Here is a 27,849-nt window from a genome sequence, read left to right on the forward strand (position 1 = left end):
ATGCAGCCAGCCTCTGCCTCTGCCTCTACGTCTGTGATCGATGCCACAGGTAAATTTCATCTATGGTCTCCTACTAACGCAGTTTGAACATGTTACTTTTTCTGTGCAGATCTTTTTGCTCTGTGTGTGCAAATAATTCTGTACAGTTTTATTCTTGTCTCGGTGTAATTGTGATTATTTTGCTTTAGTTTGAAGTAGATAAAATGATGCTGTAGAAATGACACATAGTATATTTCTAGCCTTGTTTTCCGCAATGTTGTAAAATTAATTAACTTACAGTATGCTCAAACTGCAACAGAGACATCCAATGGTGGCAAATGCATTACATGTGCCTAGTAAAGTGGTTGTCCCTGGTGATATAATGTGTTGTATACAGATTGTATCGTTATTGCTGAACCAAACATTCACTAGGTAGGTTATAATAATCAGCCCCAAAAACAGAAACATGCTTATATCCAATCTACATACCTTGCATTCCAAACATCATCTGTAAATGTTATTAAGATGTATTGACAGATCATAAAATATGGCATATTTATTTTTATGTTATGCAGTTGTGAAATTAATGTTATTTGGTTATAATTAATTTGCTATGACGTCAACACAAACTATCAAATGCTGACATGCTCTCCTATGCTGATAGTGTTATTAGAGGCCTTTTTAGGATCTGTGTTACTTCAGTGTAAATCAAACTTTTATAACTTCTGAGTTGGTTTAGCTAGGAAAATAAACAGGACTGTTTTCTGGTGAAAAAGAACACTGCCACCCAAAACCAGTGATCAGATAGTCCATAAATGATTTATTTAGCACACAATGGTGTCACTAGTGTTCCTGCTATACAGTTACTTCACTATATCATTTACAAGCACCACAAGTACTCATTATACATGTTACAAATTCTTTAATGACTGGGTTTGGAACATTCTGCTGTGTTTCATACTCTTCCGTGGCTTGTAATCATATAAAAACTGATTTTGAAAAGCTGTGACAATTAAGAATTCATCAGACATGTATTTAGACCTTTGCCTCAAATTTCTGGTTCTAAAACAGATGTGTGAATTACCATTCTAGTATTTGTAGCTGGATATTTTATGGTCATAATGAGGGATGCATGCAGTGATCCAAAGACATATACTAACCGAGCACACAATCGGGTCTATTCAGGACACTGTGTAAAGTGATGTTCATAACTTATAAGCCATAAAAAATAATTTATCTTGCAGTTGTCTTATCTTTCGGTTGTCTAATACCCTTGAAGTGAAGTGTCGATGACAAATTGCACATCATCTGTGCCCTCTGAGCTGCATGAATAGTCCCATTTGGCTGGTAAAATGTTTATTGCCAGTTTGATTATATACAGGCAATATTAACAGAAAATGTAACATTTAAAACAACTGTAAAAATGATTAGTTCATTGACTCTAGGGGGTTGATTTACTAAAGACAAATAGACTGTTCACTTTGCAAGGGGATTTTTCCTTACCTTAGTGAATGAGATGAAGCTCTGTTGACTTCCAATATCCAATCATGTGCAACCAAAATTAGTTTTTCCTTTTAAAAGTGAACAGCCTATTTGCCTTTAGTAAATCAACCTCTATGTATAAAGATTCTCAAGGTATCTCATTTGTATTCTTTTTAGCAGTCAGAATATTCCAAACTTATCCTCTAAAAATCCAACTGGATCCAAGTTTGAGGACAATTTGCACAGTTTTGAATAATGCTTAACCAACATTCCAGAGTACCTGGGCGATTTAAGAGGCTATAAGGCTTAAGAATGAAGGAGTAGGGAGCAGTATTGATGGGTCTGAAAAAGGATGAAAGGATAACAATCAAATTTACAGTTTAGTGCGCTATAAGGCTTAAGAATGAAGGAATAGGGAGGCAGTATTGGTGGGTCTGAAAAAGGATGGAAGGATAACAATCAAATTGACAGTTTAGTCCAGAATTATGTTTTCAGAAATTTAGAAATGTGTGTTAAGATGTTCTAAAGTCAAGAAAAATAGAATTGGGAGCATGGGTTTTCATCATTTTTCAATGCAATGTACAATACACAGCACTGACTAATATCACAATAGTTTGATGAATATGTATTTAGTTGCTCACCATTGCATTACCAGTAATGTTTAAACTTGTCATTACATAGTAGCTATTTAAAACATATGTAAAACATGTTTATTTGTCTATAAAAAAAAAAAAGAAAGCCACCTTAACCTAAAGTTCTTTTAATGTGTTTACTTTGAGCTACCCATTGCTCTTAAAGCTGAACTTTGGGCAGAACTTTATTACATGTGCGAAAAGGTGCTTTCCTTCCATTTAATAATTTCTTCCAGCTTTTCACTGAGAAATCAAGACTTCTTTCATTAAGGAAAAGGCCTCTGTCTCCATAATATCCATGCAATAAAACTGGTGACCTGACGACTATGCCCACTATTTCCCTGGCCATCGGTCTTGAAATATCCCCAATGTAGTTCTTAATACAGTGAGCGGTGACATAATTATGTGGCCACTTGCTGTAGTGGAAGGACCTGGAGTTTCAGATTCCTGGTCTGAACTTCCCACTGTAACTGCACGGCTGGCTATGTGGGCAATTTCATGTAATCATGAGACAGCCCTGAGCTCCATCTGTGTAATACGTCTGCTAATGTCATGCATTTGCCTTGAAATCATGGAAAATGTAGTACTCTCTCCCGTTGCTCATGTGACATGTGGCAACAGCATAAATCCTCCAGCCAGGAGCCAGGGAACAGCCTTTTTTTTTCCAAAGAAGCTGATAATGTCACCAACAGTAAAATGGTATTTAAAAAAAAGAATGCATGAATTGGTAAGCACTTCTGCCTTGGGGGTCCCCAACTCAAATCCCAGTCAGGACACCATATGCAAGGAGTTTGCATGTTCTCCCTGTGCTTGCTTGGGTTTCTCCCACACTCCATAGACATGCTGGTAGGTTAATTGGATCTTGTCTAAATTGTCCCTGTATGTATCTATGTGAGATAGGGACTATAGGTTGTAAGCTCCTTGAAGGACTGATGTGAATGTAAAGTGCTGTGTAAATTGTCAGTGCTATATAAATACCTGTAATAAATAGTCTTATAAAAATGTTAACACAGTATAATAAATTACATATATGAGGGAATTATGAAATAATAATGTTAATAACAATAACACAACATAAAAAAATGACATATATGATGGAGTCTGATGATAACGTTAACACAGCATAAAAAATGACATATATGATGGAGTCTGACAGATCAGAATCCCTAAACGACCTGGGGATGCTGATCCGTCATGAAACAATAACAACTAGGCGGAGCCGGCTGTGATGTAACAGCCGGCTCCACCCAGTTGTTATTAATTGGCCGGGACCTGCTAGAAGACTCTGGCAGGTGTCGGCCAAAAGGAAACAGTTGGTCGGAGCTAGCTGTCACTAATTTATTTTTATTTTCCTTAAATTATTTAAATTTTTCCTATTTTTTATAATTTGTAAAATAATTTTGCAACTTTTTATTTTTTTCTCATTCTTTTTCACTTCTTTTCTATTCTGCTCGGTACCGAGCAGAATAGCCGAGCCGAATGCCCCTCATAGGGGCCAAATGGCAGTGAGTGAACTGCCGGAGAAGGCAGCCAATGTACGGCTAATTTTAGCCGATGTATGACTGAAATCAGCCATACAAGCCAGGAGTGAATAGCCGAACAGCGCTTGGCTCACTTCACTTTGGCTGGGTTAATCACTCGGCTGCCTTCGGCAGCTTTGTTAATAGCCCTGTACATATCCATCTAAGCCTAACACTGATGTGCTATTTTACTGCAGAACAAACAGCGGTGTCACTCTACTAAAGGAAGTGGAAAAATACCGGATCAACTGGAAGGATCAACACATAATAAAACTATGTTACAGGCAGGCAGAAAAACAAAAACTGCTGTGTTGATGCTAGTGACAGACCACATCATATATGTCATTTTTTATTTTAATCATAGTTACACTTAAAGGAAGTTTTTAATAGCAAAGATAGTGTGCACAGCCAATATGGTGGCAGTTTACTGCGGTCTGATCAGTTAAAGATGACTTCTTATTAGTTAATTCTGCATTTTGCCTTAATTAATACATATTGAGTTACAGCTCAAGCCAAACCTTTGTCATGAGGTGGATATGTATTTGTGTTTTTTTATTTTTAATAACGTACTGTAATTCTAACTCAAATTAAATTGTAGGCCACTTTGCTAAAAGAAAGAAGACTTCCCTGTGGTTTACCATCGCTCTTCTTACTGTATCAATTTTTATACTGGTAATTGGCCTTACTGCAACCACAAGGACAGAGAACATAACAGTTGGAGGTTACTACCCAGGGATCATTGTAAGTTCTACTTCTCAATTTCATATTATAAATGCTACTGCTTCACAAATACTGTTTATTTTCATAGTTTTCAGTTTGACTGCAAAGAAATAGGCGTAATGGGGGATTTCATTAAAAATGGAGCAGACAAAATCTGGAGTAATTGCCCATTGCAACCAATCAGCTTCTCTGTTTCATTTTCAAAGCGTAACTGAACAAACTAAAGCAAGAAGCTGATTGCCATAAGAAAACTCTCTGCTCCAGTTTATATAAATCCCCCCAATGAGGGGAATTTATCAAAACTGGAGCAGACAAAATATGGAGCAGCTGTGTATGGCAACCAGCTTGTTCAGTTAAAGGAGAACTATGAGATGAGTGATTTCCACAGTAGTTCTAGCCGACCTGTGACAATGAGACTGTCACAGGTCGGCTCACTAGATCGGGAGGTGAGTGAACACATACTGGGTTCGGTCACCTCTCGATCCTGTCACGGCTCTCTGCCGTGACAGGGGGAGGGGCTGGATTCCCCTCTCCCCGCTCCGATCTGCCAGCGCTGACTGGCGGAACGGACGGATCCTCTCAATATCTGTTATGTACAGATGATGCATTTAGGGCCCATTTACTTCTTGGTGGTCCATTAACTTGCACTATGGGGCAGCGTTAATGCGCATTGCATTGGGGCAGCCCATTGAAATGAATAGGTTGCCACAGAAAAGGAGGGAATCTCCTTAACAGAACACAGGCAGCAGCAAAAATTTCACAGAAGTTCACAGGAGCTCAGCAGGACGCCAGCCAGAGCATCCCACTCAGCTCCCTGGCAATCGATGATGTCTGTGAGCTGGGTGGGAAGCCAGACAGAGCGTTACAGGTTGCTAAGGGCTCTTAACAATCTGGGACACTGTGGTGATCATGAGTGAATCATGTAACGTGTTACCTTACACAAGATTAGCACTTGGGGATCATCAGAGAGTGTAAAATTTTTGAGTTTAGGCATATCCTTGCCCTGAGCCTGGGATACAGGGAATGTGGCTACTTATGCTGTGGCTAGTAAGTTAATAACAATGCTAAAAGGTATAATGTAATTTATGTAATCTATACCCAAGTTGACTTTTTCAGATTTCTAATATTTTCTTTTTTCTTTGGTCTCAGCTTGGCTTTGGATCTTTCCTAGGTATTATTGGAATTCATATGGTAGAAAACCGAAAACAAATGGTATGTACTTTGAGACGTTTCCTATCAGAGGCTGCCCAATGCCTACACACAAAGATAACGATGTTATTACTTCCTTTATGGTAATAAAGTGTATGTAAACCTTAAAGGAGAACTATGAGGTGAGTGATTTTCACTCATCCTCATAGTTCGAGCCGATGTGTGACAATGAAACTGTCACACGTCGGCTCAATAGATCGGGAAGTGAGCGAACACATACCGTCGCTGGCTCACTTCTTGATCATGTCCCTGCAGAGAGCCGTGACTGTCAGTCATGGCTCTCTGCAGGGATTCCCCCTACCCGCTCCGATCCTCCAGCGCTGACTGGAGGAATGGACGGCAAAGGGGGTGGGTACAGCTGGTTCTGCCTATAGATAGGCAGAGCCAGCTGTCACTCAGGCAGCTGGGTGGATCTCGACAGTAATTTCGGGATCTGTCCCGGCTGTGGCTGTCTCAGTATACCGCAAGCTGTAGCTTGCAATATACTGAGCTTTGGGTCACGGGAGGACGCTAGTATATGTCCTCCCGTGACCCTTAAGAGAACTTACCCCATAGTTCTCTTTTAACAATAAATTCTTATTTGCTTCCTTTTGGTTTGTTAAATGTACACGGTTTGACAAGTGCAAAAATATATCTGTTAATCCTGTCAGAAACCCTGTGAGTTGCTAAATTCCTGTAGTGAGCTGATAATGCTGCACTGAAATCACAGACATTGATATCAACCCTGCCCGAGTTCTCTGAGACTGCAGAACACCTTTGCCCTATGATGGAAATGAGGAGAGGGGAAATTGTCCTATTACACTTCCTGTTATAAGATGACAACGCTGCTTCTCCATAGATACAATACAGTGAGTGAGTGTTGTCACCCTAGGATATGAAGTGCAGTACTGGGAGGAAGTAAAGGAACAAAGCTTAAAAAACGTATCTAATGCAGACACCATATCTAACGACTGGTAAGCTGCAATAAATTACAATTTTATTCTTGGGTTTTAGATATACTTATAAATTGTAAATCCACCCTAAAATATTTCAGAAAAAAACAGAAAGCTGAATAATGCACGGGCTTCATATATATTATGGGGGTTCAAACAAAATTAGAATTGTCCTGCATTTTACCCACTTCACCTCCAGAGCATTTGTATTTATTTTCCACACACATTATAATCTGCATTTTGGTTAAACTATTACTTAAGATCCCCACAAAATTATATATTTTCTGAAAGCTGAGGCCCTGTAGAATATAAAGATAGTTATAATTTTATATAATATTTGTATATATTGATACAATATTTGCACAACTGTTTATCCATTAATTTGTGTGCATACAAAAACAGTTTATTCCTCATTTGTTTGTACAAAAGAAGAGATTGTGCTGAGTAAATAGATACTAAACATGTCAAGCCTCAAAACTGTGGAGCCCCAAACGGTGAAAAATGATGGCACCTGACAATAGACAACACTTTAAAAGTCTTTACAGCTTATCAGTTTAGAGTTACCTTAAATAAGGGGCCTAAAACTACTTCTCTCAATCTGGCCTGCCAGTGATTACCCAATATATGTTGCACAATCATTGTTTACATACATGTGTGTGGCCTACATGTGCATTTGCACACGTGTGTTTGAGGTGCTGGAGATGCTTTTACATTTTTGTTAATTTTATTTATTTTATTATTATTAAAACGTATTAACACTTTTTTTTAAACTTTATTGCTATCACATGTGTGCTAACAGGCCCCCTATGTGATAGCACTGGGCAGTTGACAGGTACCCTTTGTGGAGACATCAGGGGCCTATTAGACTTCTAATGTCTCATCTGCCCTCAGGGCTGAGCATCCCACTGCAGCATTGCAAAGTTCACAGGTGTCCAACAGGTGGTAGACCCTGTCCAGACCATGGTTGGCCACACGTAAGGAGCCCGTGGGCCATGTGTTGGGCACCAGGGTTTTAAGAGGTTTTGTATTGCAAATAATGAAACAAATGAATAAAACCTAATAACTACTTTCAAAGTACTATAGCTAGTATATTAATTTTCTCTGTAGCACTATACTTGGTGGAGGAAGGGAGGCAGCATCATGATTGTATAGATGTTAAGATCAGCCACCTGACTTGACTGGAGCTTAGACTTCTGTAGAACGGCGTGCATGGGGTCATCTTTGTATAGTCTAAATAGTTTGCACTAATGCTACATTAATAGGTCTTGCACTGGGCACAGAAGTTGCATAGTATAGCATTCACCATACAACCTAATTCTTCAATATGACTAAGTATGTTGAAGGAGATAACAGAAAGTAAAGGAACAGATGCTTCCCATACATATGTCACTTATTTACTATTTATACTAGGTATGTAAAAATGTATTTTTTTTTAACTTTATTGTCGGGGGCTCTGGGGAAATATTAGGGGTTGAAACAGACCCCTGATATTTCCCTTTTAAAATAGAAAAAGACATTGAAGACACAGTGTCCTCAATGTCTTTTTCTGCAGCCCCAGTTATAAATAAACAGGAAATGTCTATACTGAGTGCTCCTGTCCATTCATAAATTGAGGAGATAGTATTAGTTACTATGTCCACAATCATGAATGAACAGGAAGTGATGCAAAGCACTTCCTGTTCATTCATAACTAGGGACACACTAAGCATACTGCGTCCTCAGTTATGTACAAACACTCAGCGATCAGTTCTGATCGCTGAGTACTTGTAACACGCTTTCCATCCTGACTGCTCCGTCTGTCACAGGAGACTGAGTGGGGCGATGCAGGAGGAGAGCTTGGCCTTCTGTGACAGCTAACAGCGAACTCCTCCCTGCACTGCCCCGCTCTCCATCCTGATTGGCCTGTCACAGGAGGCTGAGCAGGGCGGTGTGGGAGGAGAGCTCTACTTGTGATAGCTGTCTCCTCCCTGCAGTGACCTGCTCAGCATCCTGAAAGCTTCTCTCCTACCTGCTGGATGCCGATCTGTGTCCCCTCAGATTCCCGCTGCCTCTGCCGACACAGGTGGGAGAGAACAGCGGCGTCCAGCTGCGAGGACAGAAACTGTCAGGATGCACTACATTTTTGGCCACATTTTCGGCCGTTATGGAACTTTCAGGATTTTGCCCAAAGTACCATTTTTGGCTGAAATATTTCAGTGCATCCCTAATTTATATTATTTACTATTTATTCTAAAAATTACATAATTTGGCTGATAGTCAGCCTGTAGCTAGAACATCAGGGTTGTTAGTATTTTGTAGCCATAGCTGCCTTCTTTACAATAAACATTCATGTAACTGTTATGTCAATAGCAGAGCAAAAAACAAAAACATTGTTTATTTATTGGAAAAAAGGGTACATAGTTTTAAGGCATTTCAAAACATTTTTATTTTTCTTCCTGGTGTATTTTGTTTCATTGTAATTGATTTAGTTCATTTTATTCAGTTAGACATCCTTTCACATTTACAAATATAACAGCAAATTGAATTCAATGAATCAGTTAAAACAGAGAAAAAAACCTCAAAACAAACATTTATTGTTATCTCTAATGTAATAACAGCTTCTGGAGAGTACTGGGTAAATTGAAGCTATTAGAGGTCATATTTCTCTGGCACTGGAATTCTGGAAGAAGCATCTGTGTTTTATTTTTTGGATACTCTGACATGGGAGTGAGGCAAGATTCCACTCCTTCCTTTGATCATAGCGGGGTTTGTATCATTAGTTTAATTAAATGCAACAAAGAAAATAAGTATGTAGTGAAAGGAACACTAGAGTGAAGGATATACAGAGAGTTTTTATTCAAACTGTGATTTACACTTGCTGGAATAAGACCCAGTTATGTCAGCTCCCCCAAAGTGAATTCCTTTCTGCTTTACATCTATCTCTAACATGGTAATTATGCTTGAATTATAACCTTCCTTCAAAATGGCCACCATATGACTTCTGTCGACATGTATCACTATGTAGGTTGGTCCTTGCCAAAAGATGGTACTCCCTTTAAAGACCATGTTAAACATTCTTATACTGATAGAAAAGAAACTCTATAGGATCAGCATTACCATTCCTGACATGTGGATTGGCCGACTCTTCACAACCATACTTCAACCTTTCTAGTAAATACTACTATTGTATTGCACTGCTATGCATTTAACGGCGTACATCCTGCTTGCACAGTTTTGGCCCTATCTTCACTGTAAGTGGTAAAAGGAATCAAAGGACACCTCTGGTTGATTGAGGAATATTATTGGAGGCCATGAGCAAATTGGACCAGAACTGTGGTCCAAACCTTTGATTTGGAAAGTAGTAGCCTTTTTATTGCAAAATGCATTGCTTGTATACCATTTGCTCACTAGGACAATATTACCTGAAATGATTGTGACCATTTTTACTGCTAGTGAAATACAGTAATTGGTTATTCTTTGCAAATTAAGTTTTTGCCACAATCATTAGGCTAAGGGAAAATTCCCTTGCAAAATGTACAGTCTATTTGCCTTTAGCAAATCTACCCCATTGTGCCTGCATGGCGCATATATCAACATGGAAAGAGTATTTGTTCTATGCATCTGCCTTTGTTAGTAAGTTTTCCTCAACATGCTTTGTCTGATCCAGCCTATTTTTCTTCTAGTTAGTAGCCGCCATTGTATTTATCAGTTTCGGAGTTGTAGCATCGTTCTGCTGTGCTATAGTTGATGGAGTGGTTGCGGCACGACATATTGTGAGTATTTGTTCACAGTACTCTTTCAAATTCTTTCCATTTCTAAGTTATCTAAATTTTTATTTGCACCTTTTGTAAAAGGTTAGTTCACCTTTCTGCCTGCTATCATCTCCAGCACATTGAAAAGCGCTGTTTGGATGTTAAAAAACTGCTTCTTTCCCATTGCATACCTGTAGGTATCTGGAGGTACAATTCTAACTTCCAGCCTGTCCTGCCGTTTATCCAGGATGGTGGATGGGTCAACCAAATAGAGACTTTTGCCGATAGCTCGTGCAGGACCTACAGGTATGCAGTGGGAAAGAGGCAGCTTTTTAAGATCTGAACAGTGCTTTGCAATGTGATGGTGATGATGGAAGGCATTGAAGATGTCTTGGAAAATGTTCAGAAAGGTGAATTAACACTTTATATTGCCTATGTTGTTTCAGCCTGGACCTCCAAAAGCATTGGCTTGTTATTTTTGAATAAATAGTTTCAGACAGTAGATCCTTTGGTGCCGTGCTCCTCACCTATATATTCTAACAGAGGTCCTTAACCTTCCCCACTCTATCCAAAACAAAAAGAGGTTTGTTTTAAGATGGTATCTACCGTTGTAGAAAATAAAGTGAATGTTTTGAGTTTCCTGAAGAGAGATTATCTAACCTCTAAGGTTTCACTCCATCGTATTATGAATAATAAAACAGAATACAGAAGTGTAAGTTCCACCCCCTTAATCAATGATTGTGTTGTGACTTGGGCATCCTGCTCCAATTAAAATATGGCCAAATGGCTATTGACAGGGCAGCAACAACCAGACCAGACTAAGACAACTTGGTTCAAGGACTAGTTAGAGACCACACATAAGAGCTTGCAGAAATAGTTTTTTTTCACTTCTCTAAGTAGCTCTGTCTCACCGATTCTAGTTTCATTGAATTTACCCACATATGTCCAGCTATGGACAGAGACATATATAAAGAAGAAAAGGGTTTCACAATGTATTGTCCTGTATTCTTTGTTTTGTTCTGCTCATTTGGGACACACAGGAATATACTTTTCTTATTATCTTTCTGGCAGCTACGTTACATCAGTATTCTTGTCTCTTATCTCTTTATTTCACACTTCAATGTTACTCTGAGATGGCTCATATTTTGTATATTTGTTCTCATTCCATTATAGATAAAGGTCTTGTCTAACTATAGCCTAATAAATCTGTTTCATGAGAATCCACTATTGCTTCTTTATACACATTCTATTGAACACACATTAATGTGAATACATAAAATTCTACAAAAATAGAAATGTACACAAAATGACATGTATTGGTTCCCTCTCTGCTTGTACCCTTTTAGTGAAGAATGTACCATGCTGCCTGGTTTACATATACATGGGGTTAAAACAGTCTGCTCTCAACCACACCACTACTTGTGCATAGTCCCTGTATTGTTATATAAAGGGAATCTTTGGTGTTTTTTCATATTAATATGCTGTAATATAGCATTTTAAAGGGCAGTTTCAGCACATAAGTAGCTGTAAGGACTGAGCAAACACAAAGGGAGCATTACTGCGGCATGAAAAGTAATAACTTTAAATGCAGGAAGATACAAAAAAAATAACTGAATTAACTGTAGTTGAGCTGTAATATATTTTATTATGCCTTTGACCCAGCGGATGAATATGTAGGCTTCTTTTCATTTATTATAGGCTCTCTGCTTGCTTCTTTGATTTTTGCAGCGCAATGACCCATCAGCAGTGACTCTTCCCTTATTAGACAGCTCAGTTTCAGTGAGACAAGTTAGGCCACAAAGCAAGTAGTTCTGCTGTGCTGTCTCTTCAGCTAACCCATAGTGCTTTGTCAATTAAATGTTACATAGTATAGTTACATAGTATTTGAGGTTGAATAAAGACATTAGTCCATCTAGTCCAACCTATTAGGATCTCATTCTAGGAGTACCTGTACCCCTGTATATTACGGTCCCTTAAGAAATCGTCCAAAAGTTTCTTGAACAATTCCACATTATTTGCTGAAATCACCGCCTGTGGCAGTGAGTTCCGGACCCTAACCGCTCTAACTGTGAAGAACCCCCTTCGCCCCCTTGTGCTGGAATTTTTTTTCCACCAATTTTAGGTGGTGGCCTCTAGTTTTTGTAATGGAGTTAATTTTAAACAGTTTATCGCTAATGTTGCTACCACCATTGAACATTTTGTACATGGAGATCATATCCCCCCTTAATCTCCTCACCTCCAATGTGAACATGTTTAAATTTAGTAGCCTTGTCTCGTAGCTCTGGTCCTCCATACCCCTTATTTATTTGTACAACACAAAATGTGTGAGATATATATATATAGATAGATAGATAGATATACACACACACACACACACACACACACATTAACAAACATTATAGTTGACATTTGGTGCTTTCATTCAGCAAAGTGCCATGACTAGCTCAATACCTCTGTTGGTCACCACATGTTGTTAATGTATCTGCACTTGCTTCTCCACTCTACTGTGTGCCATAGCCATCTTGATTACGAATATATGAGTGTATTAATTCATAAATATATGAAGTTTAAAAGCTATACAAAATGCACACTATATTGTGCTGGGTCAGCTTTATTTATTAGCTTCTTTTATGCATGGTGTTTTTTACAGACAAATTTTTCTACATATGATCCAGCATACATGACCTTTTTTTCTCACTTGCATCTCTGGTCTGTCCATGAGCTTACTGTCTAGTCAGTGTTCCCAGGCTCTGCTTCTTGTCCTCATTTCTATGGAAAGGCTGCGCATCCCTGCCGTGTACAGCCTTCCATAGAATTAAATGTAGATTGAAATATGTGTGCTCAGGAAGAGCAGAAAACACAGTGAACATGTTATCAGTGTGGGAACAGGCAAATGGGACACTTGCAATAAGGCTGAAGAAGGGTATGTGAACCTACAATGTATAAATGTTCTCAAAGTGCACTTGTGTTGTAATTGTTATGAGATGCTACATTTACTATGAGCCTTCCAAAATACACTAAAACCTGAAAATACAAATGGCAGAGTCTACTTCCCTACCCCCATTATTTTACCTTGTATCACTTTAACGACTGAAGAGGAGGGGACCTGCACTGGGCTATAGCTTGCAGTGGATATACCAGCCTTGCAGGCTGGAGTATCCACTGTCAGCCAGCCATATCTGAGCACAAGTCGGTGATTGGTCTGTGTCCGGACCACGGGTTGGACAGGGACAATCAAGGACCAGATGTAGCCCATGGGACATAAAATGCCCAGGTCTGAACTAGACTATTAGATGAGCTCAATGCCAGCCTCTGGACTGACAGAAGGTCCTGTGATGTCACCGCACTTCCCCTGTAACACAATGTGGATTGATTAAGTTGTAAGGCTTAGCGCTGGACAATGACAGCTGTCAATTCCAGCACAGATAACTGCTACGATATGCTATTACACATGCCAAGTAGTGTTTAGGAGTTTAAAATGGAGCAGAAATGGAAGACAGATTCAAGGTTGCAGATAACATTATTAATGGGTAATTGGTGCGTAACTAATCTAGTATCTTCTGTAACAACACATATATGTAGCATCACGTTTGTGTTGTTTGAAAACAGCGGTATCACCAAAAATTCCTCTTTAATTGGAGCTTAAACCTTTACATTTTGGTTTTATCCATTTCCAGTAACAGTTTCTTTGGTTTCCTTGGCCGTGGAGAAGGTCACAGCAAGTAGTGTGATGAATAGAAGACATTAATCTACCTGTCTTCATTCTTGCGTAGCTGTGCATTTGCTCTGATTACTTGGTAGGATTATAAAGATTGATATAGTTCTCTGCTCATTACAAAATAGGTATAAAGGACAAAGATCTCTATTAAACTGTCCAGCAGTTTCTGAATGAGAATTCACACTTCCAGGGACAGACAGTTTTAGTTTGATTGTTGTGCAGTTATTATAACAGTTATTAAATTGCTTCCTGTAATTTTTTAGATGACAGAATTAAACAACTGTTATATGATTATTATCATGATATGATTATTATTTATAAATGAATATGAACATGATATGATAATTATTTATAAATGTACTTTCTAATTATGTGTATTGTAACATGGGGAACTCCAAGAAAAGTGCTGTGTACCTTCTGTACTGCAGAAGTCCTCCACCTCTTCCCTGAACAGAGTTTGATTCCATTTCGGTGGTTATTTTCTCATGTGTCCTACTTGTTTCCTTCAGTTTTTGCTAAGTTCTGACAGATATATCTTGAATTAGAGAAAATTCCATTCCCACACATCATTTATAATACTTCAAGATGAGCCTACAGTGTGGTAGCATTTTAAAATTTACATCACTTATAAAATGTACCAGAAATTTCCACGATGTCCATCTCTGGTCCATGGGTGTTGCCAACTTGGTATAACTGGGGTCAGACTATGGACGTTCCCTTTTTTTTGCATATTCCTAAACATTAATTGAGCTTTGAAAATCAGCCCTCACTGACCTTTCTTGCTAAAGGCACTGTGAAGCAATTCATTCTCAGGGTTCACAGCAGTAGCTTTAAAACGTTTCAAGTCATTCTCTCAGCAGCTCAGCTTCCCCTGCACCCCCCTTCCAGCAGTGAGTTGGCAGCCTCCAAGCCTTCTAATCGCTAATGTAAACACAGAGCTAGTGCTCTGAAAGGGGAGAGCTGGGTGAGCTGAGTTAAAAGCACAATTTGAAATATACAGTGCTATGAACTTTGAGAATTAACTGCTCCACAGTTCTTGCAGCTACAGAGGTCAGTGAGTATAAACCAGAAAGTTTGTAGTTTCATTTAAAATGTTCTTAGAATAACAAAAAGTGGAACACCCTCTACTGTCTTTTTACAGCTTGGATGTGTCAGACAGGACAATAATGTACTGTATATTAGACAACCAAAAGGTAAAAGCAACATAATGTGGGGCTTTTCAGGTACAAATGTGTTCTCCTGTTTCATTAGTGTAAAAAAATATATAATTTTTTTTAATAGGCACTTAAAATATATTATAATAAAATATTGATTTCCTCAATTACTTCACCTTCATCCAACAACTTAATATCTATATTACATCATCATAAGCCTTTATTCCCTCCTAATCACAAGTTGAACTAATGTGGATATACAGTATATATTTATTAATTATTATTTTTATTGTACATTTGCATTTATGATGAAGCACATCAATATTTTATTATAATATATTTTAAGTGGATATTAATAACATTGACTATTTTAACAATAATCATATTGGAGTATCATTTTATACCTAAAGAGTCCCACATTATTTTTCTTTTTCTTTTTGGATGTCTATAGCAGCGTTTCTCAACCTTTTTAGTCACAGCACCCTTTAAAAGTGCTGACTTTAAAAAAATGAGACAGAGAAACTGATTGATTGCAGTGCAAATCTGCTCCAGATTTAAAATGTGCCATTCTTTTTAGGAACCAAGACCTTTGTATAATGGGAGATGTAATTTCTATGCAAGTGGATCAGGACTTGCTTATGACACACAACAGACACAAGTAAGTCTACATCAATAAAAAAGCAATGCTGTTAAAAAAGAATATACTAATATACATACAGCCTTGTCAATGCAACAACTGTTCATCTGCATGTGTGCAGTGTTTTGTTTTGTTAACTCTGGGGTTACTTAAAGTTTATGTAAGGCAAAATAAAAAAAAAACATATGCAGTACTTCTCTGCAATACATGCACATTTTCCCATGTTTTATCCCTTTCAAATGCTGCAAGTACAGAAAAAGACCTGTTGATTCTGCCAGAAATCCAGTGAGTTCCTAACCCCCTGCTTGATCTGACAACACAGTTCTTCTGCTGTACCGAAATACCAAGCAATATGTTGTCATCCATGTCTGAGTTCTCCCCCGCTGGACTACAGAACCCGCCCCTCTTGTTGCAGTAATGAGATCCACAAGAGGAGTACTCAGATAGGGCTGATAACACTGCTTGGAATTTCAGTGCAGCGGATATGACATTGTCATCCCACAACAGGCAGTTATGAACTCACTAGATTTCAGGCATAGCAACAGGATTTTTTTTACAGTATTTTTTAAGATACAAAACATGGAGAAATGTGCATGTGTTGCAGAGTACATATGATTTTTTTTTTTTATTGCACATAATATTGCACATATACTTGTGATAACCAAGGGGGTTTGAAACATTTGTGACCATACCTGATTCAGCAGTTTTGATATGTGTTGTCTAAACAAAACCTCTCTAACTGCTTTGCATATAAAAATTATGTTCTAAGGCTTTTGTTTGGTAGATTGTTTTAAGAACCTGAATGTGTGTTTTTACAAGCACATAAATGGACAGAAATGTTTTTAAAATGTACTAGAGCTATTTTAATGCTTATTGTTTTAGCTAACTAATCCTATTGCAAATATTGTTTACAAAAAATATATTCTATTAACCCTGAAAACAAGTACTTGAAATGTGTGCCCTTTGATACCTAATTAAACTAGTACAAGGTTGGAAACCATAGCTTGTGCACACACAGTGCCTCATACTGTGCTAGAAAATCTTAATACAATCATTCCATCCACAAAAATAGCCATTTAAGTAATATATTACAATACTGGCACATACCAGTATATCCCATATGTGGGCTTTAATTGTGGTGTGGGACTCTTATATGGCCTAAAGTGAATGGTGTTCATTTTAACTTTCAGGCTTTGAAATAAATGTTATGTCTTAGGGAATGCCTGCAAGGAAATGACACTAAGGGGTCTATTCACAAAGCTGCCGAAGGATCTGGCCGTAGCTTCGGCCGATCCTTCGGCTAGCTTCGATATAACTAGCATATTTGACACCTGGATCATTTTTAACACATCTTCCCCCTTCATTATAAAGTATAAAGCCAAAATTATTTTCAGTGATAGTCAGGAAATAAAACAAGTAATAATTCCTGTGTTTTCTTAATTGTAAATGGAAACAATATAACTGTGTTTAAAATCATTATTTTCCCTTGTGAGCTTAATTATAGTATCTTTAAATGGAATATTGTTAATAGTAGCGATGCACCAAAACCTTTTTTTTGGTATTGAGTACGAGTATTGATATTTTTCGTTCGGTACTTGCTGATACCAAGTGCAGGTACTGTTTATTCCTTTAGCATTGAGCCGTGTCATTACCTGCCACCCGGGTGCCCGGGAAAGCAACCCCATTCTGTTTGGCTGGTTCAATGCTGGTTGGCTGGGAAGCTGGCTTCCCAGCCCATCAACATCAAGCCGGCTGTTTGACCGGTTGGTCAGTCATTACCCGCTGCCCACCTTCCTGATTGACCAGGAAGCCTGCTCCATGTTCCCTAGCGGCCCTGCCGGTCAGAGGAAATCTCCTTCTGACTGGAAGTTCCAGTATCAGGGGCACATATTGGAGCATTTGGGCAAGCATGAGTACTCAGCCAAATACTCAGTTCCCGGCACCAATACAGATACTAGTATCAGTATTGGTGCATCCCTAGTTAATACTGTAAAATGTTGCAAACAATAATTAGTAGCTCTGCGGAATCATGTCTTTCATAAGCAGTATTATTGGCCAGGTGACAGATGCTGGAGAAATGAACAGGCTTTTATTTTGTACATTTTTATTTGCCAGGAAACAGGCATTTGTAAAAAAAAATGACACAACAGTGATATTTGTATTAATTTCAAAGGTATCATGAGCAAATAAGCTTTTCTTTCTTCTTTTCACTATACGGTACAGGTAACATGCTCCACTTCAAGCAGTCAATGTCATCTGAGAATTAGGACTCATACATGCTACTGTTGTGATCTCTATGACTGTGAAAAGTATGTAATAGGATCTTTTTTTTCTTATTGTGCATTTATGCCTGCTGTCACGGAGCATATGCTAAAAGCTGAACTCCAGACAAACATGAACGGTTTTACTTATCGTTCAGGCCAACCTAACCTGCCATATATCCGGCTCCCAGACCTTCCAGTACATCATATGCAAGTTGAGCAATATAGCCCAGTCTGGGACATGGACAGCCACTATTTGGACAATGAAGGGCAGCAGCATACTCATAATACTAATGAAGTCCTCAATCTGCACTCAGAACTTGATGGGTTCATTATTGTCTCTTCCTTATTCTTAAATCTAAAATCAAGACAAATCCAGGTACTTACACTAGATATATATAAAACATATATTTAAAATTTACAATTGTTTTTTAACGAATACAAAACTGGATTAAATTGTGTTTGTAATGATTTGCCTGGAGGTCAGCTTTAGTAAAAGTTTCTTGTTTTTCTAAACTATAAGTTACTCTGAAGAGTTCAGTTTTAAAACTATGACCCATGGGCTATATTTATTTTGCAAAATCTGGAAAAAAGGTAGAGCGATTTGATATTAAAGGCCATTTGAAGTCACAGGAATAGATATAGGGGCTTGTTCTGGAGCAGATCTGCAAACACAGTGCACTGCGTTTTTGCCGCAATTTTCTTTTTAGCTAAAAATTGGCTTTCAGGTGCAGTCCAGTGCCTTTGCATCCGTTTTCATGTGTTCCAGTGCATCCAGACCAGAGAAAACAAGACAAGCAGTATTTTTTTTGTCTGGATGGGAATGGACTGATAGAGCCTAATTATTTTTAACCCTAAACTTTAACTTTGTAGAACTAATGTAGAAAATGGCAATTATTATTATTAAGTATGAAAGCAATGCAATGTTTCGCAGAAATTGACAAATTCTAAAACTGAATGAAGAACTAGAAGCAGTAGAATCTTGCAGGTATGAAGCACAAATATTAAGACAACCAAAATGTTGTAGTGTTCTTGTGATTTACACACTTTTCATGCTGCACAGACAGACAGGTGACACATGTAGCTCCTGAATTAATCAATTAATGTTTCGGATTCAGCAAATCATCTTCCTGGGTCACTTCTCTGCTTCTAGCTTTCTCATTGGGCAGTGAATAAACATCATCACTTCTGTTCAGTGAGCTGGCCTAGGAAGCAGTGATGCTCAACCAGGAAGTAGCAGAGTATTCTTTTTGACATAGCAGAGGTGTATCTCAAGAATGGCTGGTCAAAATTACAAATCCTTTGGTAGGTAAAACAGTAAACATTTTTCAACTGTGTACTTAGCAGTTTGCTAGGAGTTTCACTGTAATATTACTCACCCTTAACAGGAAAATTAATTAAGTATTAGTGAGACTGAACAATAAAGTTGATTCATGCTGGGAAAAGTGGAAGATTAGACTTGAAAGCGTTTTTCCACCCTCAAATTTGTCCATTTGTGCTGTTGTAATAGAGCTGTGAAACCACATTTGGAAACACCTGTCTTCTTAGGACAAACCTTGCAGCATGACCTCCTTGTGTCTTGTCAGTAGGCTATTTTCTGCCATAATGCAAGACTATGACATCTACCGCAACATCACTGTGCCCTTGCCAAGTTTTATGCTCCCCTACATAGCTGTTTCTGTTTCAGTGGATCACGTTGTTTCACCCTACATAGTGGGTTTGCTTTACTAAAGGCAACTAGGCTGTTCACTATGCAAGAGTATTTTCTCTTTGCATACACACTGGGGAAAGGAGTAACGCAAAAAATAAACAGATTATGTGGACTAAGCTCCTGGGTTTCAAAATTCGTATTCAAAAGCACAATCCCCTTAATATGGAAATCCCATTAATGGAGCGATCCAGTGAGCAAGTAATTTAAATAGTATAAGTATCAAAACATATTTTATTAGAGCATCAACCAGTATAAAGATAAATCACCTCATACATGACATTAAAATGTGTTTAAAAACAGAAACTCAGCCTCCCTGAGATGGCCCAAATAAAGGACAGGATGGTTAGGGTTAATGTATTGGCAGGATAACAGGCAGTCACTGATGTAAGCAAACACACTGTGTAGCAACAGTGGATACAATTATATCGATGTGTAGCAAAGTTACTCACTTATTCATCTGTGGCCACAGTGAGAGAGAGAGTCCATCCGTGATTAGGTAATAGATGCCAGGATAGTGCCACAATCGGAGGTATTCATGTAGTAGATTGTAATCCTAGTAGATGTTTGCTATAATTTCTGAAGATTTCCACAGCTTTTTTCTTTTTGATAGATCCTGGACAAATATTGCCCGGCAGAGCTACACCTCTCACTTCATAGGTGAGAGACAGCCCAAAGTTTTCCCTTGTGAGTGCGGCCGCACGTTGACACAGGGACTGATTATATTCCAAGGGCAGTGCGTCCAGAGCGGCGTTGTATTGTAAGCCTGACTGCAGTTCAAAAGTGGGCTCCGCTCGATCCCAAATTTAAAGCCGGTACTTCAGTGCTGTTGTGCGCTGTACCTCGCTGTAACCCCGCTCAATGCAATCAATGCAGCAGAGGTTTTCTTAACCCGACAGGTACAGGTGAAACTCGAATAATTAGAATATCGTGCAAAAGTAATTGCAGTAAGTGCTGCAAAAGGGGCCCAAACCAAGTACTGAGTACATATGCATGCTTGTACTTTTCAGAGGTCCGATATTGTTCTATTTACAATCCTTGTTTTATCGATTGCATGTAATATTCTACTTTTTTGAGGTTGTGGATTTGGGGTTCTTGGGGTTTTCATGAGCTGTAAGCCATAATCATCACAATTATGACAAATCACGGCCTGGACTATCTTGCTTTGCATGTAATGAGTCGATCTCATATATTAGTTTCACCTTTTAAGTTGCATTAGTGAAATAAATGAACTTTGCACGATATTCTAATTATTCAAGTTTCACCTGTAAATGACAGAGCAGTAAGTCCTGGGTCATCAGGGAGGCAGGTAACACGCTATCCCTGCCTCCCTGATGACCCAGGACTTACTGCTCTGTCATTTACCTGTCGGGTTAAGAAAACCTCTGCTGCATTGATTGCATTGAGCGGGGTTACAGCGAGGTTATATGGTGTCACCATATACAGCTATAAAGCACCCAAGAGTCTACGCATAATATTGTATAGAAGAAAATTAATGGCAAGAATCGTGTTAAAACATTATAGCAGAGGGAGATGGGGTGACATGTCTCTTGGATATATTTTGTTAAATCATTAACATCTTAGATGTAAACCGACAAGTGTTTTTTTTTTTACTTGGCAGTTCAGAACAGTCTGGCAGCTTCTATGAATTTGTTGGCGTAAATAGTTGCCAGGATGTGGTTCACTTATACCGGCTGCTGTGGACCTGCACCGTCCTGAATATTGTGGGCCTCTTCCTTGGCAGTGTCACAGCGGCTGTCCTTGGAGCCTTCAAGGATATGGTAGGAATTTTTTCTTACGAGATCTGGATATTAAGCTGTACACTATCCAGCTTTGTCTAAAAGAAAGAAAAAGTGTACTGTGTGCATTGCCGTTATCACACGGTAATACAAACTATGTGTATAATAAAGTAGGGTTTTCCATATACTATACATGGATAAAGAGAACATTACAAGGTTACATTACATTTTAGTTAATAATATCATGCTGGGAGCAACCTAAAACAATGCACTCCTTATGTGGATGATATGTGAACCATTGTTAAACACAGAGGCAGTGTTATTTAATGCAATAACACAAATATCCAAGAAGTAGCATTTAAACACGTAAATGAGATTTAAAAACACTTTGCGGTAAACCCTATAATAATACCTCAGTATGTGCTCACTAGAAATACCCTGAACTTTCCCGGTAAGTGGTGGCTGAAGTTACTTGTATTCTTCAAAAAACATATTGTTTTGTTTTCCGGTAGTATAGTAAAGATCCAGCCACGCCCCATATTGTGATAAAAACAAAGTTTATAGGTGCTCAAGGATTGTACTAGTCCACAGATGCAAGGTAAACATCCGTCACACACCAGAGAATCTTTTTACTAAAGGTTTTTTATTGATTCACCATCAATATGCAACGTGACCTTTTAGGGCGACACTCAATCCCCTTCAGATGGCAACTGTGACTGCGTGCGGCCAGAAACATCACTTTACATATTGACAGTGAATTAATAAAGGTCTTCAATAAAGAGATTGTTTGGTGTGTGGAGGATGTTTGTATACCTTGCACAATTGTCCAGTATGGCACAAATAAGGAATGCCTGTGTTGCCCTAAAACAGCCCATCGGATGCAAAGTTTCACACAACTCATTCTTTTGAATAGAAAAAACATATGAAAAAATAAGAGTTTATAGAGAGGTATGAGACCAATGCTTGGATAAAATATATCAAAATGTATTGGACATAAATTCATGAAAATGTACAATCCCACCACAACAGCTTAAAAGAGCATGTGCCCAGAAAAATACAACCTCAATCAAGTATGTCTAGTTAGCAACTGAGATTCCAAGCAATTTCATTTGGTGTAACATCCAAGTATGTAAATCTGAAATGTTTCGTTCCAACGCGTTTCACAAAGAGCTTCTTCAGGGGCCAACAAATTCTAATCTAACAATGGAAATTGTACATAAAATTAATCTCTTTACATATTAGAGCAATAACACATATCAATCATCAAGCTTTGCGTAGAATGAGAAAACGCATTCAGGCAATTATCCAAGCAGGTGAGTAGCCCCACCCAGAATAGGCATCCGGTACTTATCACACACATGCAGTGTCTGGAGTGGATAATTGCCTGAATTGTATACATTTTATATTATTTATTTTATGTCCAATACATTTTTATATATTTTATCCATGCATTGGTCTCCTACCTCTCTATAAACCCTTATTTTTTCATATGTTTCTTATGATTTGTATATAACTAGGGTGAGAGGTGATTGTAGGGAGCCACGGTCGAAGCTATGTCATGAGCTTTTCACATTCTTTTGAATATGTCTGAATATGACTGGTTATTCTGGAGCAATACAGACTGGTTTTTTTTTTCTAGCAAACGTCTTATTCCAGTCAATGTTGCCTGTAAAACACAGCAAGGTGAAATATACTATTATATAAAATTCTATGTTATGTTTCTCCTCTAGGCACCAATTTCACAACACAACTTTAACTCGCCTCCTCCACAGATACTCTACAATCCAGCACAACAGATCCTGACCTATACTGGTTTCTGCTCTCCATCATCCTCCCTACCTTCCTATGCGTCATATCCACTACCACTGCAGGTAACCTCAAATCAATGCCCTTCTCTACCAGTCAGATCTAAAAAGCAGCTTTCTGATGTTATAGTTGCCCATTAAACAATTAATTTTAGTTTGACTGTTCATTCATTTTATTGAACTCTTTTCATGGTGTTGATTTCGAGCAGCCTGGTTGTCTTCAAATACATAAAGTGTACTTATACAAAGAATGTAAACTGGATATTTCAAAGGAATGTATAGTGGTTTTGTATTTCTATTACTATGGTTAGAACAACAAAAAATATTTTTTTTTGATATGTGAAATATTGCATATTAACCACTTTGGTTCTCATATTTTATACCCCATATGGATCGAGTAACTTTAATCCAGTGTTAATTTTTTTTCAACAACACTTTTTCAGTGACTAAAATGAAACTAAATAAAAACTGTTATGATGACTAAAACTATACCGAAAATATATTGACATTTTAGTCAACTAACTAAAACTAGACTAAAATGTTAGGGAGAGACGATTTGGGAAGAGATCCAATCAAAAATAATCTCTTTGGACTTCCAGTTCCATCTTGAATTAATGGCTAATAGGTAATATGGGCAATGGCATTACAGCCAGCATAGTTTTTAATTTTCATATTTTAGAGTTGCACTGTTTGAAAGAATGAAGAATGTCATATGCAAGTTGTTATAATCAATGCATATTTAATTATTGGTCCTTTGTGAAAATACTCAATATTATTGTTTCTTTATAAGACTTGGTTCAATCTAATTTTAAGATAAATAAAGACATGTTATCCTGTATATCACAACAGTTAAAATGTATTCCTTTTTAACCAGTTATTAACCCTGTTCAAACATTAATACCATAAGTGATAACAGGTTAACATATGTTTCCTCCAGGAGTACATAATCGATTGGAAAATCTAGAGAAATTCCTAAATGACTAACTAAACCCAATAGCTTTTAGTAGGCTAAATTTACCGTAGATTTAGTCAACTAAAATCTTATGATATTTAGTTGACTAAAACTAGACTAAAACTAAAATAATTCAGATGACTAAAATATGACTAAAACTAAAATCTTGTGATGTTTAGTAAACTAAAACTAAAACAATTCAGATGACTAAACTATGACTAAAACTAAATGGCATTTTAGTCAAAAGACTTTGACTAAAACTGAATCGAAATTTGCTATCAAAATTAACACTGTTTTAAGCTTTCCACTATGCGCCCATTTATTCGGCAATAACTTTGTCAATAATAACATAAAAAATTATATACATTGCTTTTTGATAGAAATGCATTTATTATGTATGGTTTTTTTAAATGTAGTGCTACTGTAAATAAAAAGTATACATTTTATTCTATAAAATGTATACTTTTTAAAAATTAAGCTAAAATTATGTTTCTGTTAAAAAGCGTGGCAAACTTGCACATGAATAAATGAAACTGCTTAATTTTTTAATGTGAAAATGAAAAAAATAAACAAATAAAAATTAAAACAGAAGTCTAAATATTTAAAAAAAAAGAAATATAAAAAAATCAGCAGAAAAATAATAGCTAAGGGGAGAAGGAGAAGAAGGAGTCAATTAAAACTGATTAGCGTTAACTAAGGGTTAACAACTGGTTAAAAAGGAATATTTCATTAACTTTTTTAAATTTTTTAAAGTTTATTTAACTGATGTCATATGCAGATCACAAGTCACACATAATATCATATACAATATTTACACAGGAGCCACTGTATTTTGACAGCCTCACCTGCTTTGTGATATATAGCAATTTCTGGCTGTCATTTTGGCAGCTGGTAATTGCCAGTCATAGCAACAGGGGAGAGATGGCAGGGGAAGAGGAATTGGGCGTAGGAGATACACCACTGAAAACATTTTTAGGGTGCATCTCCTATGCGCAAAGTCCTCAAGTGGTTACTATTATACATCCTCATCCTCTACAAGCAGGTGAGGTTTTCAGTTTCTCCTAAACGCCTGCAAAGAAAAGCCTACGCCTTTTAGAGCTCAAGAATGAAATTTCCACACACAAGCGAATTAGTCAGAGCACTGACATCTCTTCTCTCTCAAATGCTGCTGTCTAAAGTTTCAGTGAGACAATTTGTACAACCCCAATTCCAAAAGTGTTGGAACGCTGTGTAAAATCTACATAAAAACAGAATGCAATGATTTGCAAATCTCATAAAGCCATATTTTATTCACAATAGAAAATAGAAAACATATAAAATGTTTAAACTTAGAAAATATACCATTTGCAAAAAAATTAGGTAATTTTGAAACTGATGGTAGCAACACATCTCAAAAAAGTTGGGGCAGGACAACAAAAAGCTGGCAAAGTAAGTGGTACTAACAAGGAAGAGCTGGAAGAACATTTTGCATCTAATTAGGTTAATTGGCAACAGGTCAGTAATATAATTTGGTATAAAAAGACCATCTTAGAGAGTCAGAGTGTCTCAGAAGTACAGATGGGCAGAGGTTCACCAATCTGTTAAAAGCCACATCTAAAAACTGTTGAACAATTTCAGAATAATGTTCCTCAACATAAAATTGTAAAGACTTTAAATATATCATCATCTACAGTACATAATATCATCAGAAGATTCAGAGAATCTGGAGAAATTTGCGTGTGCAAGGGACAAGGTCGAAACACAATATTGATGCCCGTGATCTTCGGGCCCTCAGACGGCACTGCATTAAAAACAGGCATGATTCTGTGATGGACATCACTGCATTGGCTCAGGAATACTTCCAAAAATCACTGTCTGTGAACACAGCTCGCCATGCCATCCAAAATTGCAAGTTACAGCTCTATTATGCAAAGAAGAAGTCATATCTGAACATGATCCAGAAACGCTGCCAACTTCTCTGGGTCAAAGCTTATTTAAAATGGTCTGTTGCAAAGTGGAAAACTGTTCTGTGGTCAGACGAATCGAAATGTGACATTTTTGGCAACCACGGGCTCTGCGGCCTAGAAACTAAAGAGGAGAGGGACCTTCCAATGTGCTATCAGCGCTCAGTTTAAAAGCCTGCATCTTTGATGGCATGGTGGTGCATTGTTGCGTATGGAATGGGCAGCTTGCACAGCTGGAAAGGCACCATCAAAGCTGAAAGATATATCCAGATTTTAGAGCAGCATATGCTCCAATCCAGACGTCTTTTTCAGGAAAGGCCTTTTATATTTGAGGACAATGCTAAACCGCATACTGCATCTAGGACAACAGCATGGCTTCGTAGTAGAAGAGACCGGGTGCTTAACTGGCCTGCCTGCAGTCCACACCTTTCCCCAGTTGAAAATATTTCGGCATCAAAATACGACAAAGACCCAGGACTGTTGAGCAGTTAGAATATATCAGGCAAGAATTGGAGAACATTCCTCTCCCAAAACCTCAGTTCCCAGATGTTGTTAAAAGAAGAGGGAATGCTACACCGTAGTAAACTTGACACTTACCCAACTTTTTTGAGACGAGTTGCTTCCATCAATTTCAATTTTTTTCTTAAAATAGTAAATTTTCTCAGTTTAAACATTTGATATGTCTTCTATTTTCTGGTTTATGAGATTTGCAAATCATTGCATTCTGTTTTTTTATCCCTTCTGCGAAATCTAATATGCCTAGCCAATAATCCCATTCTCCTAATCCTTGGTGTCCATTTCTGCAAGGTATTCCCTTTTCTGATTAAAATATGGGATGAAGTTGTATTAAAGGGTGCTGGGGGGAACGAGGGGGATAAAGTATCTCAGTTACCTTTGCATGAAAATTACAGCTTTAGCTATTAAGCTCCATAAACAATAGGCTCCTTAAAAAGAAGAGGGGCTAAGAAATCCCTGGCAAACAGGAAAAAGAGCTGAGAGCTCCACCTGCTGGTTGAATATGAAAGTACAAAATATTTACACACAATATTTCACTTTCAAAGAAAGACAATTTATTTCTGATCATAATAAATGAAAGTAATATATATACAAAACCAATATATATTACATTTAGATTATTAATAAGCTTAACTGTAATGTTGCTACTTTGTAGCTCTAAATATTATGAACTACAATATAACTGAAGTAAAATTAATGTTTGGGCAAAAAAACCTTCCGGCCCAACTTACTATTAAATTGAACCATAAACCACTCCACCCCAGGGCTCTTTTTTTTTGCTGTATTTTAGGCTTTGTAAATAGCTTGTGTATTTAATAATAATATTGTGTGTACAAGCATGTTAAAAAAAAAATGTTGTTACCATTTCACAGCCTTCAGGTTCGTATCCAGCTACTTCCTCTGCAGATATCTCATTATCAGATGACATCCAGCATCCATCCCACTCCAACTCTATGAATGCATTGGCTTCAAATCTACATTCACAGTATGACTCTACTAACATGGTGTTACCTGTTGAGAAGCCGCCTCCATATGTTCCTTAGGCTCAGTGCTCTGATGCAAGGACCATGTGTGACTTGCAGGAAACCAAGGATTAAAAGGGCTTTCTGGAGAAAAAGTGAAACATTCCTTCCAACTTCCAAAATACTCACATCAGGTGTAAACTTAATAGTCTAGACAACAGATTTACATCAATACAGTTTACTATGTGT

The 27,849-nt window shown here is 37.7% G+C and overlaps 1 protein-coding gene across 1 annotated transcript; it reads left to right on the forward strand.

Annotated features, from left to right (window-relative positions):
• Positions 1-27,849, forward strand: TMEM255B (transmembrane protein 255B). The gene is made up of 9 exons (XM_018562920.1): positions 1-49; positions 4,212-4,354; positions 5,483-5,545; positions 10,137-10,226; positions 15,655-15,735; positions 17,938-18,023; positions 21,305-21,464; positions 23,153-23,293; positions 27,511-27,849. The coding sequence occupies exons 1-9, from the start codon at positions 1-3 to the stop codon at positions 27,679-27,681; spliced, it is 984 nt and encodes a 327-aa protein (XP_018418422.1). The 3' UTR covers positions 27,682-27,849.

This window comes from Nanorana parkeri, unplaced genomic scaffold (genome assembly GCF_000935625.1).
Source record: "Nanorana parkeri isolate BGI_ZX_2015 unplaced genomic scaffold, ASM93562v1 scaffold21, whole genome shotgun sequence".
In the NCBI taxonomy this organism is placed as follows: domain Eukaryota; kingdom Metazoa; phylum Chordata; class Amphibia; order Anura; family Dicroglossidae; genus Nanorana; species Nanorana parkeri.